Genomic DNA, 19,617 nt, shown 5'->3' with positions numbered 1-19,617 from the left:
ATGTATGTATGTATATAAAAATAGTTAAACATGAATTATAAAGCATATTTAAATTATGTGATCTTTTGTTAGTTGCTTCAAACAAATTGAATTCTTGATGCATGGTGGACTTATTACAATTGACTACAAAGTTAGCTTTTTTTCACAAACTTTTCTAATCTTTCAGCCATTGATTCTGATGACTTTTCTAAACTGACATTACTATTGTTAAGCTTATCATTAATCATAATATTGTTAAGGTTATCATTATCATTAATTTTATCTCCTACTTTTGGTATATTTTTAATATACCATTTATAATATTTAGGGGAAATTTTTTAGTATACCATATAGGGGAAATAATTTAATATACCATATATAATATTTAGGGGAAAAGTCTCTCAGCTAATTCAATAGCTATCATCTCTGTTTTATATGGTATGCAAAACAAGTTATTATACATATCACTTTTTAAAGACTGTGGATTGTCTAAAAACCTTAATAAACCAACAAGATCACTTTTCCTTCTTTGACATACCCTTTCAGCTAGAGCATTCTGAAGATTAAATGCTTAATAGCAATCTTGAGCATCAAGTTTTTTTAATAATAATGTGTCAGTCAGTATTTTAATGTAACATCAGCTGTTAATAATGTCGCTTTTCTTCTACAAATCATTTCAGAACCTAAAACAATTGGCTCAAGACTTTTTACTAAACTTTAAACTACTTTCAGCTCATCATCAGACAACATGAGTTTTTCTAAACTGATATCTACCAAAGATTTACCAACTGCTTTTTTAACTTTAATAAATCTGTGAATCATGGCCAGCGATGAATGTCAGTTGTGAATCATGGCCAGTAATGAATGTCAGTTGTGAATCATGGCCAACAATGAATGTCAGTTGTGAATCATGGCTAGCGATAAATGTCAGTTGTGAATCATGGCCAGCAATAAATGTCAGTTGTGAATCATGGTCAGCAATAAATGTCAGTTGTGAATCATGGCCAGCAATGAATGACAGTTGTGAATCATGGCCAGCAATGAATGTCAGTTGTGAATCATGGCCAGCAATAAATGTCAACGAGTTTTTGAATCTAAAATAAGTATTAGCTTGTCTAAGGTTCATGACATCTGTTTTAGATTTTGGTAGACTGTAGCCTTTATCATTAAGCAACTCACTAATTTGATCTGATTCAGCTATTGCACTTACTCTTAATAAAACTTTTTTTAATTATAGAATCAATTGTAGATTGAACACAACGTTTTTTATTTAGCAATTCACCTTCACATTCTTTAATTAAAATAATATTGCGGATTATCTCTAAATATCTTTCAACCCAACGGTTAATTGCCTTAGAATAATATTAATTTTGGATAGTTTGCATTGTGCCTCATCATTCTTTTTAAAATCAAAATAGTTCCAAACCTTTGAAATTTTTATAATTTTAATTAAAATTTGATCACACAGTGATTAATTTGAACAAGTATGCAATAACATTAGGTGATCTTCTGATGGTCCCGAAAACAAAAAAATCTATTTTTGAGGGTAAAGTTAAATGGTTTGTTATTAAATTCCATTGGTACTAAAAAAAAAAATCCCAAAATTTTCCAGAGTTTTAGAATATTGGTTTATTATTTTACCCGGGAACATATTTATATATATATATATATATATATATATATATATATATATATATATATATATATATATATATATATATATATATATATATATATATATATATATATATATATATGTATATATATATATATATATATATATATATGTATATATATATATATATATATATGTATATATATATATATATATATATATATATATATATATATATATATATATATATATATATATATATATATATAGGGATATAATGTTCTTTGTAAGAGCTTCTTTAAAGAGAGTTTTTTGTGGCGTAAGAAATTGAACATGGGTTTCCAAAATGATGTCGTCACATAATCGTTACATAATAATAAAAAGATAGAAAGTTATCATCTTCTGATATAAGTCGAAAATGGCAGGAAGCTTCTGGTGTTGTTACTAGTGCTCGAACAATTAGAAGAGTACTACAAAAACACAACTATATGTGGTGAGTTGCTTGCAAAAAACCATATCTATCAAAAAAACATCAGAAATCAAAAAAAAACTGGTGCTTAGCTCATAAAATTTGGTCTAAGAGCATGTGGCACAACACTTTTCAGCGATAAAATAAACGTTGAGGTTGATTCAAGAAAAAACCAAGTAATGCTGAGAAGAACGCCACATGAAAAAATGCGCCCCCATTGTTCTATGTAGAGAACAAAACAAGGTAGTGGCGGTATAGGTATCTGGGCCTGTATGAACTATGAAGGTGTCAGTTGCTTCAAACTATTTGATGGAAGGCTTGATTCTCAAAAATATTTAGACATATTGGATAATTATTTGATGCCTTCTATTGACATTTTCCGAAAAGACACGAAAATTATCTTCCAACAAGATAATGCTCCATGTCATACTGCTAAGATTTGCAAGCAATGGTTTGAAGAAAACAACATTAAAGTCTTGTTTATTTTGGCCACATTTTTTTTTTTTTGATACATATGAACACTTGTTTTCATTTCAATATTTTAGTTTTTAATTTTTTTATTTATTACTACTTTATAATAAGTTTATACAGTAGTCATTTGATTTATTTGAATAGAAAAATTTAAGAAAAAATCTCTTTTAATTTTTAAAATGTATAATTTCAATCTTATATCCATACTACATTAACATGATGGATTTTTATTAATAGCCAATACTGTATGTGTATAATATTATAAATATATATAATAGGGGTATAAATATATATAATAGGGGTATTCAAAAAAAGTGAATTTTCAAATCTAAAAAACCATTCCCCCTAAATTTGGGGCAAATGTATAAAAAAATGAGCCTCGCAAAGTTTGAGCACTGTCCGATCACTTTTTTCCCCCCCTGAAGTTAAAAATTTAGGGGAAAATTGACCGAAAAGTGGTAATTTTCGGGCGCCTTGAGGGAGGGGTAATTTTTTTTTTTCTGCTAAATGTATATAGGCCTACATTTTTGTTTAAAAATATATGGTTTTTTTCCTACTTCTCAAAAATCTATGTTTGGTGGTATTGAAAATCATGAAAATTAGGTTCTTCAAAAATATTTTTAAGCTTTTTGAAAAGAGGATTATCAGGTCCACTAGTTTCTTCAATGGTCACTAATTTCCAAAAGTGAAGCATTCTTAATTCAGTCACATGATGCCTACATGCTATTTGGAGGAGATACTTATCCAGTTCTTGAGATATTCTGGAAACTGATCCTTTATTCGTCCCAGTGTTGGAATGATGTTGTATCAAAGCATATTCCTCTAGTTTTTGACGTAAGTTGATACTCCTTAATTAAGTTCATTACACCTAAGAACTGATCTTCACCAGTGGATGACGCTAGTGTAGGTACTCCAAGTAGGTAAGTCTGTCCATTAATGTTAACTAAAACAGCCATTCTATCCCTCTTTAACATTTTCCCTTTGTTTAGCTCAAACAAGGTCTTCCCATCAAAATGATTTATACATGGATATGGAGATGCATCTATGGCTGCTTTAACATCTTCTTTTGAAATTTTTTCCATGTTTTCATTTTCTTTTTTCATTTTTCTATATGCGGTAGACTGACTGCTTTTAACTTCTTTAAGATCAACACCTGATTGGTATAGAATTGCATTTGTTACCTTCTGTAAAACATTTGGTGATATATCACAGGCTGTAGCAGTAAGTGAAGCATTACCAGCAAAAACATCTTTTGGAATTTTTGCAATGTGTCTGCAAATGTGTACTGTGTCTGGGTTTTCAGAGACTTCTATATGATACCAATCACCTGGCTCGAAATCAGATTCAATTGAAGAATCATTGCTTAGAATTGTGTCTATAAGTTCAATGTTGGGTACATCATCTCTCAAAATCTTAGGCTGTAAACGATTTTTTTTCCTGATGCTTTCTTTTGCCTGATTAACAGAAAAATGTAGTTTTAGTTTTTAATTTTAAAATTAGTGGAAAAAAGAATTAACAGAGCTTGAGAAAGATCTAAAGTAATTAATTAAAAGATCGAATACCTTTTTTCTATATTTAATATCCTCTGAACCAATAACAAACTTTCTTTCATTTTCCTGATCTTCAAGAAATTTTAGATCTTCAATCTTATCTTTTAGTGATCTTTTTTTATCTTTACTGATTGTGTCTTTGAGATTAGAATTACCAGCCCAAAAAAGTTTTTTTATTTCAATCTCAAACTCGTTTTGTTTAGCCAAATCACCACTATTTCCCCTTTTTGCATTTTTTTCAAGTTAGAATAGGACTTATGCAATTTAAAAAGTTTTTTAACTAAACTTAAATCAGTTAACACATCAAATCCAGCTTTAATCCAGGGTCTCTTGATTTTAGACAAAATACATTCACAACAACTCTCCGAACATCTAGAAAATTTTTTTTTAGGGGGACAAGCAATAATACTTGATATTGATACAGATCGACATTGTTGGTTATATATTAAATGTTGAAGTATATCCAAGCCTGTTGGAAGTTGTATATCTAAATAGAAAAATTTATATTTTATAAATAAAATAAATTTTTTTGCAACTAATGACTCATTATAATTCCAATATTAATAAAAATGTTTATACCTGATATAGCTGGTTTTGCCTCTTTTATAATAAAAAGTTCCTTTTTCATTGACCTAAGTTGTGCTTCACTCATTTTTAATGTTTATTGTATGTACTAATCTGTATTTATTAGAAAAATTTAAAGTTTTTTAAATTCAGAATTTACACAAAATTATATGTATATAACATTAGGCATAACAGAAAATATATTTAAAGAAATACCAATTTTCATGATTTTCAATATTACCAAACATAGATTTTTGAGAAGTAAGGAAAAAACCATATATTTTAAACAAAAATATAGGCCTATATATATATAGCAGAAAAAAAAAATTGCCCCTCCCTTAAGACGCCCGAAAACAACCACTTTTCGGTCAATTTTCCCCTAAATTATTAGCTTGAGGGGGGGTCAAAAGTGAACGGACAGCGCTCAAACTTTGTGAGGCGCATTTTTTATATATTTGCCCCAAATTTAGGGGGTATGGTTTTTTAGATTTGAAAATTCACTTTTTTTGAATACCCCTAATATATACATATGTATATATGTATATATAAATATATAAATATATATATATATATATATATATATATATTTATATATAAATATATGTATATATAAATATATATATATATATATATATTTATATATAAATATATGTATATATGTATATATAAATATATATATATATATATATATATATATATATATATATATATATATATATATATATATATATATATATATATATATTAGACTAATATAATTGCTCTGTTCTTTTAAGAACATTGAGCACTCTATTGTGTAGAATACTTTTTAAAGTTGTTTAAATATATATATATATATATATATATATATATATATATATATATATATATATATATATATATATATATATATATATATATATATATATATATATATATATACATATATATATATATACATATATATATATTATCAGTCCTTGGAATTTGGAAAAATAAGATCAGAAATAACTTCCCAACTTTGCATCAGGTTTGCGAAAAATATTAGATATAAAGGTTTTACAATAAAACATGAAAAAGAGGTTTTACAGAGTAATATTAAAGGACAAAAAATATACGTAATAAACCAATAAAAATGGTTAAAAAATGACTCAGTAAATAACCAATCAATATAATCAAAATAAACTGTCATTTTAATTAAATAGATAAGTTAATGGTACAATGGAAAGTTTGTTTATTAAGGGATTTTCTCACTTAGTGTGGAGTGATTCTTTTACCTTTAATTTATATTTAGTTGGAGCAGTATTCAAAATTTCAAAAGAATTAAAATTTAAATGTTTATATACATGGGATTTTTTATCAGCCCCAAGGTGCTCATTTATCCTAATTGTTAAATGTCTGAAAGTTTCTCCAGTTTAACTGGCAACCCAGCGCAAAAAAAGTTGTAAAAATTTACAACATGAGATTTAAGTTGCTTAGAAAGTAGATTTTTTAAACAAAAATTATTTTGTATTTTATTAGTATTAAATGTTAATTTTATTAGAACATCTTTGCAATATTTATTAACAATTTTTTTTATTTTTTATTTTTGAATAATTAGAATAAGTTCCAATATAGCTTTATATAGCTTGAAATATTTTATATTTGGGTTTTTTGCCCAAGGTAGAAATAGATGGGTTCATTTTCTTATCAATTCGCTTTAATTTCAGAAATCAATTGTTTTGTAAAACAAAAAAAAGCCTTTTTATGTCTTTATCCAATCCCAGCAAAGTATTATTAATTTAATTTCAGAAATCAATTGTTTTGTAAAACAAAAAAAAGCCTTTTTATATCTTTATCCAATCTCAGCAAAGTATTATTAATTTGAGTGTTGTCTAAGAAAACATAAAATATTAAACTCTGACAAAATAAAAACATCATCATTATTTGACCAGACAAAAGAAATGGTATAGTTGTTCTTAGTAAAATTGACTATATAAAATCTTTACAAAATGTTATAAGGCTTAATGTAATAAGGCTTAGTTTATAGAATTATAAGAGGACATTTATTGTTTCATATAAAGTTGAAAGTTTATTTACAAATCAGTTGCTATATTTGAAACCATCAATATAGCAACTGATTTGTTCTTTAAAAATAAAACTTGATTAAAACAATTTTCTAAAACTCAGTTTACAAAATTACTTCAGATTTTAACTGGTTCCCATTTTTTATTTAACAAAAAATATTATGATCAAACAGATGATGCTGCAATGGGTTCTCCTATAGTGCCCATCTTAACTAATATTTTCATTAGATTTCATGAGCAAACAGGGGTTATAGTTATATACAGTAGTTATCCCTCTTCTGAACCAATTTTTTATCAATGGTATGCAGATGAAATAATTGCTATCTTTAATTCTGAATATAAAGCCCAAGAATTTTTTAATCATCCTAAAAAATAAGATAAAAGTTTGAAGTTTACAATGAAAAAAGAACAAGAAAGTAGATTGTCTTTTTAGATGTACTTATTTAAAAATCCAATTACTTTTCAACATCAGTTTATCATTAAAAAAAAAACTTATACAGGTCTGTTACAAAATTTTTTTTAGTTTTGTTCCATCTTGCTACAAATTTGGTCATATACGTTGTTTGATAATATAATAATATATTTTTCTGTTAAGAGTCAATGTCAAGTCAACCTTATGACAGCCTCAAAACAGGTTTTACAAGATTTTACAAAAATAACTTTATTAAAACCAAAAATTAGGTTGCAAAACATAGCATGTCTATTTTCGCTTTGAACTTATTTCAAACTGCAATTCAACAAGTTGGCAGTTTGTTCTATAGTTTTAATACTCGATTTGTAAAGAAATTTTCATGAAGATCATTTTTGAAATAGGTAATAGTGTGATGATCTGGTCTTCTTAAAATAGGTACTTTAAAATTTGTAGTTGGAACATGCCATTTAATTTTTTCAATATTTTTATATGTCCATGTCCTATTGTCTTCTAGGATTTGCTTTTCTAAGCAAAGACTAGGAGAAGTAAACTCTGACTTGAAGTGTCTCTGCCTTGGGGCCCTTGGTTGAGTAAAAGCTTGAGATGGTGTCTCAATAAAATTCTCATTTTAGGCAGATGTTAATTGCATTCAGCTACTGTCTTGTAGAAGGCCTCATAGGCAAGACTTTAGGGGTAATCAAAAAAATTCTGTTGACCAATTTTACACCTCTTCTTCATCTTGTAGGCTAGTGTATATGTAAACCTGTGTTAGATTCTTTTTTGTATAAGATGATGAATGCGTAATCTTTTTGACTTTAATCATGGGATTTTGCTTGTAAAAACTCTTCCTGCTATTTCTTGATGAGGGTACTTCCTTCAAAACTTAGTTTAATAGTTTTGAAGGAAGCTGGTAGTAAGGTTTCCCCGAACTCTGTGGTAGCTTTCAGATAGGCTAATTCCATCAATAGCTGTAAAATATCAGAGTGTTATCAATGCCACATTGTGCATGGATGGTGTCTCTGTTAGTGTTTTTGGTGAGCATTGTTGAGGCCACATAAGGAGCCCTTTCTTACAATTTTGGGTTAATTAGCTTGACCAAGGCAACTCCATAACTGCATATTCTCTAATAACTAAAAACACAACTAAAGTACCTAAAAAAATATACTTGTGGCCTCAACAATGCTCACTTGTGGTCTTTAAAGTAACTTTTGTGTCTTATCTCTGACCCTAGTTTGTGTTTAGTTTCTCCTTGTTATTAATTAGGTAGTTTGAACCATGCAATGATCTCTCTAAATCTCTTATCTTGTACTTCATATTGATACTTCTTCTTCTTTATCCCCATTACTTACTACCATAAAGCTGTCTAAGGTTCTATTGTGATTTTCTTTCTGATGGTACTAAGGTTGACGACTTTCATCTCTGTTGATAATTATGCTGATAGTTATGCCTACTATGTGCTGATAATTATGCTTAATGCATAATCTCCAGGATCCAAACAGGTATGGAAGCTTTTATTCTTTATCGGTTTTATTTCAAACCTCGTCTTGATTTTCACTTTCACTTTCTTGTGCAGCTGATATTTCTGATTGTAATCTTTTTACAAGATTTTTTTTACAAGAACAACTCTCTTGAGAACAAATGTCTTTTTATTATTGCAAAATCAATGTAAGAAGGTGCTATCTGATGCTCCATTATTACAAAATCTTGTATCTCAGAAGTTAGATTCCAGAGTTTTTTAAAACCTTCAACAGTGTCATTAACAAAGGTAAGTCTAATATATGGATCTAGATTTTGTTACCTTTTCCAAGAATAAGGCAGAACTATTTGGAAAGAACTTTTTCTCTAATTTGGCTTTTGAATCTAATGACCACACTACTCCTGTCATTCCAGAGAAACAGATTAGTCAATTGTTAGACATCCAAATCACTCTGTCTTTTTTTGCTAAAGTTATTTCTCTATAAAACTTATCTACTGCTTGTGGTCCAAGCAACATTCCTGTCATTTATGGCTTTTACAATTGTATAATTTTTCTCTCTTAAAAGTATAATTATCATTGTAACTAAAATAAAAATGCAGTCATTTTAATATTTATATTTAACATTTCTTAAAAAGTCTGCATTCTATTACAATAAGAAAATATAAATTTTTTTTTATAAGCAGTAAAAACAACGCATGTCTAAAGAATTTTTTTATGCTGCAATAAATGACACTTGTTATGATATAATCTTGTAATATCATTGTAACAAACATATGCTTGACATAGCGTGTCAAATCTACGAAAGTGCAAACTTTTGATTAAAAAAAAACAGAAAAATGAATGTCACATACAAAAAAAACAGAAAAATGAATGCCACATACAAAAAAAACAGAAAAATGAACGCCACGTTTCTATATGTTTGCATATGCACACGTTAGCATTTGGTTAAAATTTTTAAAAGCACACGCATTACTTCAGGAATTTTTTTTCCAAATAATTATGCGATTGATAGTTTTTTATTTATTATAAAAAACACATATTTATGATAAAAAACACATATTTATTATAAAAAACACATATTTATGATAAAAAACTAATAACTTATTAATTAAAATAAAAATTATTTGAAAATAAAACTTCCTTAAATGACATATATCTCTTAAATTAGACGTTCGTCATTAAGTAAAGATATAAACGTCAACATCCATTAAAAAAAAACAACTTGTTGCGCCGTGAACTTTTAACAAATGTAAAACCAAAATTTTGCAATTAATAAGCAATTTTTTAAAATGAATAAACAGATAGCTCTCGCAAAAACCAAAACCTAAAAAGCTGTTTAGAGGAGCAGCTTGCATAACTTACCATGTTTGTTTTAGGAGAGCTTTTTGCTGCTCTTGCACTTATTTCTTCCCCCTGAGGCCTATATATATATATATATATATATACATATATATATATATATATATATATATATATATATATATATATATATATATATATATGTATATATATATATATATGTATATATTATAACGGAAGCGCTATTAGATGCACTTGAAATATATGAAATTGCTGTTTTAGGTCGAAAAAAAACCCGTTAAAGTAGAAAAAGTGCATCTAATAGCACTAGAGTATATATATATATATATATATATATATATATATATATATATATATATATATATACACACACTCTTGCATGGTCGTTTTTAATTTTACAATCACTAGGTCAGTTTTAGGTTTTTTAATTAAAAAAAATTGTTTTCAAGGTCAGAAAATGTTACAGAGACTGGCCAGGAAAAACTGTTACATATATATATATATATATATGCATATATATGTATATATGTGTATATATGCATATATATGTATATATATACATATATATGTATATATATACAGCTATACACAAAAGTTTAATCAAGATGGTGATTTTAATCAAACTTTTCAGGGTTTTTTAACTAATAAAATCAGGAAAATGAGTTTAATTAATTTTTTTTATTTTTATATGAACAATCTATTAGCTATACAATTAATATTATTAAGATAAGATAGTTAAAAATGTAATTCAAAAGAATTAAATTAATAATTTTATAATCATAACATTAGTTGCATAAGTTTAATCGAGTTAGGGTTTAAAACACAAAAAATTATACATTTAAATTATCCTCCTTATGCTCGATAGTAAAGAAGAACTAGTTTCTGAATTGATTCGACCAATTTCATACACATCTCATGTGAATCTTTTAACCAGTACTCACTCAGCAGTTGCTTCGAATGCTCAGTTGATTGATATTGATGGTTTATCTATTGAGTGTCGATCTATGACCAAATATTTTCTATTGGGTTGATATCTGATATTCTAGGTTGCCTACAAACAAATTTTTCTCCTTTGTAGTAAACTAGTTTGTTATACTATGTGTTGTGTGTGCTGGAGCCCTGTCTTGCTGGAAGATATATTGCTTGCTTCTGTCATACAATTGTCTTGTCGATGGAATCAAACGTGTTTTAAGTGTGTTTTTGTAGGTATATTGGTTGATACGGCCATTATACAACTCACAAAAACCAAGGCCTTTGTCGGAAAAACATCCCCATATGCCTACTGAGCCTCCAACATCTTGTTGTCTTGCTTGTAAATAGCACTCGCAAAATTTCTCAGTTGCAAATCTTTTAACGTGTATTCTTCCTTTGCAGTTCACAACCTGAAAATTTGACTCATTGCTCCAAATCACTTTTGTCCAATCTTCAACTGCCCAATCCAAACGTTTTTTGCACTATTTTTGTCTTTTCCGTGTTTGACAGGATAGGTTTTCTTATTGCAATGTAAGACCCAATACCTTTTTTTGCTAATGTTTTTCTAACAAGTTCTTTGCTTACATTTTGATTAGAAAAAGATTGATTGAATATTTGAGCTAGCTTTTTGTTGCTGAGCCTAGGGTTTTTTCTACTGGTTCTGAATATGCTACTTTTGTCACAGTCACAAAGCTTCAGTGGTCTTCCAGAACGAGGCATGTCAACAACATTACCTGTTAGCTCCAAGGCTTTCACTGTTTTTTGCATGCAAAGTTCAGAAACACCCATAAGTTAATTAATTTCAACGTTATTATGATTCTTTGATTTGACCAGTAAAATAATTTGCCATTTGATATTCTCTGACACTGCTTTTCTACCCAAATGTTGCTTTCCTACCCAAAAATTTGTAAACGAATTGAAATTTAAAATATTTCAGTTATTCTTTAAATAATTTTTTTCAATTAAAATATGTTTTTGTAATTTTAAAATTATTTTTTTCATTTAAGAATCATGAGTACCTTTTATATTTATAATTTATAGTGGTAATTAAGTATAATAATTAGTTATCGAGTGTGATAAATGTATAATTAATTAACTTAATTAAACTTTTATGTCATCAGTAAAATATATTGTATAACGTTTAATTAGTTTTACGGAAATAGTTTAGTATGTGTGAATTTTTTTTTTGTCAAATTTATTGACAATTTTATTTTATTTAATAGCAAAGCACAAAAAAAAAATAAACTTAAAATCTATATCCGTTAAACTTTAATGTTAGAATAACTGGCACATAGTTATGAAAAACTCGAATAAACTTTTGTGCTAAACTAGATATATATGTGTGTGTGTGTATATATATATATATATATATATATATATATATATATATATATATATATATATATATATATATATATATATAATCAGGCCTCGTTAAGAAGCGCTACGCAGCTCGCATTTTGCTTGCAAAAAGGCGATTTGCCTACGCGTTCAGCAGTTTTGCGCTACGCAAAAACTTATATCTTTTAGAATATTTAAATTATCTTTTGATTGTCGTTAACGTGACGTTTATTCAGAAGAAATAAAGTCGTAAGTATTTAACCGCAATTGTAAACTAATAGATTTTTTGTTAAAGAAACAGTTTGTTAAATAATTTTTTTGTTGTTGTTAAAATTAGTTAAAAAAATTAGGTGTTTTAAGTTTTATCTTAAGGAATTAAATATATAAATTTATTTTAAATATAAAATTTATTTTTAGTCATAATAGTTTAAAAAATGCACGATTTATTTTGATGTAAATACTTTATTAATAAGATATTTTGTTTATTGTTAATTCAATAACGTAAAGTTTTAATGACGTTCGTTTAATTTATAAAAATTAAATTATGATCACAAATATGTTATCGGTAACTGATAAACAAAAAAAACAACTCTTTCTTGTTTAAAAAAATTAAAATGAGTTCATATATTAAATAAGAAAAAATTTATTAACAGTTAATAAAATAACCAAAAACCAAAATCATAAGAAAATTAACATAAAAATCATAAGAAAATAAACAAACATTATTTTACGTTTCATGAAAAAAATATTTTTTTCAAAGTAAAATTTAGTTCATATTTGAAAAAAATAATAAAAATAAAAATTTTTTATATAAGAACTTATATTTTATTTGTTACTTTTGTAATAGTGAGAAAAAAACAAACTGTTTGTATGATTTTTAAGGCGTTAATAAAATAACTTTAATTACAATGCGGTACTTGAAAAGATGCGAGTGACGCAATATAACTTCTAACGATGCAAAATATATTTGATGAGTTGAGTAACTTAGAAATGCATTACGCGTTTTCGCTACGCAGCGAAATCTCGTAACAAGGCCTGATATATATATATATATCTTACAATTTGCAAAATTGTGCTTTGTCTTCCTTACTTTTCTGGTATGTTTTCTTAAAATATATTTATAAAAGACACCCATAACAAAAGATAAAAGAATAACGATGGCCATTGAAAAATCCATTGTTAATCATCAGATTTAAGTCTATTTCAAAAATGTATGGAGTTTATTAAAGAGAAAAATTTAAAAAGGTCATGAATAGGACCCAACTGATTGAAAATGTTATTTGGCATTGGAACCATAATACACATTTAAAAGAAAAGACCTATTGTTTTTGTGAAGTAGTAAAAAACAAGTGAGTATCAACAAAATATTAGAACATTTAAAGTATTCCTTAATCCTTTTTTGGATTATTAAAAAATGCAGGAGTATCAACAATTATTAAAAATTTATGTTAATAAACATATTCTTATTATTATTTTGTGTATGTCAAAAAATAATTATATTATTAAAAAGAATAGTTTTATTACTAGAAAATTAAAAAAAACAAAAAAAAATAATTTGAGGTAATTTGACCAGGGACTGTATATAATGTGAATTTCAGTAAATGATAATTTATTTATAGAATGCATCAATATTTCTGCAGTCCTAGCCCTGGTTTTGCTTTATTAAAAACAACTTTGGCTTTAGTCAAATATTTGCCCAGGTCATTTACTACCTAAAGTGCTTAATTCAAACTTGCATCATTGTCATTTGTTTGACATGTTGCTTTTTTTCCCTCTAGATTTTGATGAAGAACTTTTTGCCAAATATAAAATCTACGTCTGCATCACTACGCCGTACTGCTGTAGGTGTTTTAGACTGTCTTTGTGAGAACTCTAGGAAACCAACACATTTTTACAGCTGGCTTATTAGCATGTTGTTAGGTGCATGTTTTTTTATTTTTTATTTTAAAGTATTTTTATGGTAAAGTTTTAAATCATCCTCATCATCATCATCCTCCACATAATCATCATCATCCTCATCTTCTTCTTCTTCTTCTTCTTCTTCTTCATCATCATCATCATCATCATCATCATCATCATCATCATCCTCCTCCTCATCATCATCATCATAATCATCATTATCAATATGTAATCCTATAAAATAATACATGTTTAGGAATGGTTACACCTTTAACATCCAGTATGCCAGCTAATACTATTCTTGGAGTATTGTTATGTTTTCGTGGCATTCTTCCAAATCTTAGTGATTCTGCTCAGCTAAAGCTTAATTATACGGATCCTGTAATAGAGAAAGCAAAACATGCAGCTAATTTTAGTAAAGACAGAGTACTTGAAAAAAAACAGTTTTTGCAGGTATTTTTTAAAAACCTTTTAGTTATATAAACAAAATAATTCATGTTATACATATATAACATGAATTATATTAACCCATATTATACATATGTTATACACGATTGTTTCATATATCGTCTGCAAACTCAACATATGTTAAAGACACTTACACTTACAGACGTTTGTATGTAACGCTATACAAATGGCGGAACTAAAAAGATGACAATTTTAGCAACCAAAAATTATCAAAAAAGGGGCAAAATCTAAAATAGAAGTTTTAAATTTTCCTCTAAGATGATAAAAATAATATGTTTTTATCATCTTAGAGGAAAGTTTAATATGTTTAAAAATACAATATGTTTCCTATTTTTTCAATCTTGTCAATTTTTTTAAATACAATATAAATAGAAAAGTTCAAAACAAAACAGTTTAAGCAAATAAGACTTGTAATTATTAGAAACATTTTCTTATAATTACACAGGATCCTGTATAAAATGTTTTATAAGTGGATTTTTTACATTTGCATATAACATATTTTTTTATTGTTATATTATATTAGATGTTATATTGGATGCTATAAAATAAGGCTGCGCTTATTTAGAGAATGTGCTTGAAAAGTATTGATTAATCGCAATGAGTATAAGAGTTTATACAATAGTTTTCGATTAGATGCATAAATTTAATAAATCAGTGGTTTAATGCTCTGTCATCTGCGTCATTTTGCAAGGGTTCAAATCTGCCCCTTAAAACAATATATTTTCAATTTTTTCAATCTGGTCGTATATATTTATAGCAAAAAGATAAATATAGCGAAAAGACATTTAGTTGTTAAAATAGTTTTAAAGTTTTTTCTAGCTACAGGCATTTTTTTTTTTTGCCTCCACAGCAGCACCTACTTGAGTTGCAGGACTGTCTTACTAAACTTTTTCTTTATTAAGTTTCAGATCTTTTTTTTTTTTTTTCTAGACCATTCACAGCTTATTATTATTACCTAAGCACATTAATAAGTATCTATATTATGACATATATGTGACAAATTTCTCCTGGTGTTTAGATGTTTTTAGAAATTTTAGGCTTTTTTAAAAATTTTCTAGAACTTCAAAAAATCTTTATTTTGTTTTTAAAAAATCGAAAAATATTTAAAAAAGTAATAATAAAGTGCAATTGGTAAAATTCAAACCACACCGTTTTGCTTTAAAAACTCTGCTAGCTTACCACTTCAGCCACATAGGCATGTTGTCTGAAAAAAATTTTAAAACTATTTAATGTAATAAAAAAGCTTTATAAAATGACAAATAAGCTATATAATCTAATATAAAAGATATGTATAATCTCTATTAAATTTCAAAAGTGTTTTATTTTGTATTTTAAAAAAATCAAAAAAGATTAAAAAACAAATAAATAAGGTACCAATGGATGGATTTGAACCTTGGCGCTTTGCATCAGAAACTCTACAAGCTAACCACTTTGGTCACTAAGGTGTAAAAGATTGTAAAATTTTTAAAAGAAAATGCTATATAATAAACAAAAAACTTTATCAAATTCTATAAAAACAAATTCTATAAGTTAAAAAATTATGTGGATGTGTTGCTGCAATGCAGTTTTCAAGTAAAAGTGAAACATGTAAAACTTTATATGTTTTAATAGGTTTTAATATTACATAATTTGAAGAATGATATATTGATATATGTTTTAATATGTTTTAGCATTAACTTGATATATGTTTTAACAGTACATAATTTGCATACACTTTCATTCACATTTTCTTATTTATAAAAGTGCTCTTTCTTGCCTTTACCTTGGTTGCAATGGCTCCCAAGGGTTCCATATCAAACACGCTCCATTGGGCACTTCTACTACTACTATTAAGTTCAGTATTAATATGAAGAGATATAAATATTAAAATTTAGCTAATCCTTCTTACTGCAGTTTACAGTAACTAGTATATTATATGTTAGTTAATGATACCCACATATATATATATATATTATTGTTATTTCACCTCCCCAAGGCCCAGAAGGCCACTACAGATGAGGAGGCTACTTAATTGTGGTTATAACCCTCTCTCAACTCTATAACTCCGAAACACAAACCTTGACGAACAAGGCCGCTGCGCGGAGAAACAAGTTGAGCGCGGTACTACCAGGGACGTGGGTCGAACTCGGTACCTCTCGCTTATGAAGCGAGCGCTCTACCACTACACCACTACCGCATAATATATATATATATATACATACATACATAAATACACACACACACACACACACACACACACACACACACACACACACACACACACACACACACACACACATTATATATATTAGGGTACTCTAGAAATGTATAGTGTAAATTTTTTATTCTCAAAATCTTGCTCCCTGTTGGTTTTCCCATTCCTTTATCTATTTTAGAATAAGTAAACAAATTTCAAGCAATTTAGTAGTGTTTAAGCCTTAGCAGATCCCAAAAAGTAGTTTGAAATTTTTTTACGTAAATTTACGATGTTACGTTTATGTAAATTTGACACAAATTTTTGGCAACTATTACATAAATGATACAAAATAATTATAGCATGAATATAATATAAATTAATGAATAAAAATAGATAATTTATAAATAAAGCTTATAAATAATAATATTTAATTGATAATTAATTAATTTTTTAATATGTATATTATCTTTAATAATATATTTTTATAATATCTTTTTTAAAATCTCTTTAATTCTATCATTTATTTTAAGGTAAATTATCAAAGATTATCAAAGATATATATATATATTTTTTAAACATCTTTGCTTCAACAAGGCTACAAGCAACCACTAATTAAAGTTGGAAGTTACTGGAAGAGAAAAGATGAAGATTGTAGAGCAAGATAACGATTGACAGACAGCTTAAAGGATTGCAAATTATATAAATCAGGAAAGCAAGATGAAGGAAGCGAATTCCAAAGTCCAAAGAACTGATATTTGAGGAAAAAAACTAGACGAATAAGAGTTTTTGGAGCACTTAGAAACAGTCACAGAAACAGGATGAGACTTAATTGAATGACGAGTAAAACCAGAATGAGTTTTAGCAGATGCCACAAGAGATGCTAGCTCTTTAGAGCAGTGCCCATCATTGTACTCTTAGAAAAGAGAAAGAGAAGCAACATTATGATGATATGATAATAATTAGAGGTTGGCTGCAAGAGCAGGTTCAACTATATTTACAACGAGTTTTTGCACCTTGTCTAAAAGAGAAAGGGCATCATTAGAAGATCCACCCCAGATATGGCAACAGTATTCCATACAAGGCCGGATTTGAGATTTATAGAGATAGAGAATAGAATCCGGAGTAAGAAAGAGTTGAGCTTGATAAAGTGATGCAACCTTAGCAGATGCTAATTTTGCAACGGATTTGATATATGGTTTCCAAGAAAGATCAGAAGTAAGAGTTAATCGTAGAAGATGAAGAGTGGATGACTCATCGAGTACATTACCGTTCGTAAAAGTAGGAAGATCTAGATTATTGCAATAACGATTGGCTGAAAAAAATTGAGTTTTATCTGAATTAAAGTTCACCAGCCACTGTGAGCCCCATGCTGTAGCAGAAGTGAGATCCTTTTCAAGCTCAAATGCCCCCTCCAAGCAATTAGAGAGTGTTGGCTTCTTATCATGACAAGAATAAATGGTAGTATCATCAGTGAATAATGCCACCTTAGATATGAGAATATCTGGAAGATCGTTAATATAAATTAAAAAGCGTATAGAGCCAAGGATAGAACCATGAGGTACCTCTGAAGTTACAGAATAAGAAGAAGAGTGTTGTCCATCGAGGACAACATTTATACCACAATTGGAAAAGAAGGATTTAATAATCTTGTTGCCAGATACACCATAAGAAGAAAGCTTATAGAAAAGACCAAACTTTATCAAAAGCTTTTGAAATGTCAAGAGTGATGGGCTTAACCTCTCCACCGTTATCTGATGCACGATAAAACCTATCGGTTAATACTGTTAGCAAACAGCTGTAGAACAAGAAGATCGAAATCCATATTGATGGTCATAAAGTAAGTTATTAGATTCAAGATGAGAAATTAAGTGTTTGTTAATTAAAGACTTAAAAACCTTGCTTATGATAGAAAGAAGACTAATGGGACGGTAGTTAGACGAATCAGATTGCTCTCCAGAATTTTTGAAGATAGGGATAACAGATGCCGATTTCCAGCAGGCTGGAAAACAAGACTCTGATAAGCACTTGTTGAATAGTTTTGAAAGTATAGACGACATCTCCGGAGAACACTTCTGCAAGACTATTACAGGTATGTTGTCCGGGCCAAAAGCTGTTGAAGAGTCTAAGCAGGAAATCACTTTAGATACAGAATCTGGAGTGATGCGAATGTCAAGCAATGGATCAACCTGTTTGACGGCAATATCAGGTAGAACACAATTAGTGGAATCAAGAGATGGTATTGTTGAGAAGTTCTTAGCAAACAATTCAGCTTTGTCTTTAAGTGATGTGACAAAATCTGAACCATACAAGAGAGGTAGAATTACAGATTTGCCCTTATTATTGATACTATTAAAGATTTTCCAGAAGTCATGAGAGCTTAGTTTTTGTGATGAAATACAAGATTTCATGACCTGATAATAGCGGGCTTTGGCGTTAGAAAAAACCTTTTTACAATGGTTTCTAGCAGTAATAAACAGACGTCTGTTTTCTGGAGAATTGTTTTGCTGATAGATATGGAGAAGAGTGAGACCTGACTTGGAATCGTGGAGAGGGAATAAAAAATTCCATGCCTGCCTGAATCCACAAAAGTTATGTAAGAAGCACATTTGTCATCAGGAAGACAAAAGATTTCAACCCAAGGGCCATCACGAAGAAAATCACGGAAAGAGTCCCAGTCAGCTTTAAGGTAGTTGTCAGAGATATGATAATAGGGGGATTCAGATGATGAAGGGGAATGAGATAATAGTTTTAGAGAGATCAAACTGTGATCAGAAGTACCTATGGGTAAATGTGGAGAAACTGAGCACTGACTAGGATATTAGATGAAACTAAATTTTAAGTATTGCACTTTTTTACTTA

General features: G+C 28.1%; 1 protein-coding gene across 1 annotated transcript in view; it reads left to right on the top strand.

The window, feature by feature from the left end:
- Window positions 1–19,617, top strand: part of LOC101237115 (huntingtin) — a 108,662-nt gene that overhangs the window by 7,597 nt on the left and 81,448 nt on the right. Inside the window, exons 7-8 of the mRNA XM_065793347.1 lie at window positions 13,994–14,135; window positions 14,371–14,567. Of these exons, the coding sequence (XP_065649419.1) occupies window positions 13,994–14,135; window positions 14,371–14,567 (339 nt within the window). The remainder of the gene's footprint in view (window positions 1–13,993; window positions 14,136–14,370; window positions 14,568–19,617) is intronic.

This window comes from Hydra vulgaris, chromosome 03 (assembly GCF_038396675.1).
Source record: "Hydra vulgaris chromosome 03, alternate assembly HydraT2T_AEP".
Lineage (NCBI taxonomy): Eukaryota > Metazoa > Cnidaria > Hydrozoa > Anthoathecata > Hydridae > Hydra > Hydra vulgaris.
This window is presented reverse-complemented; position numbering and strand designations above follow the sequence as displayed.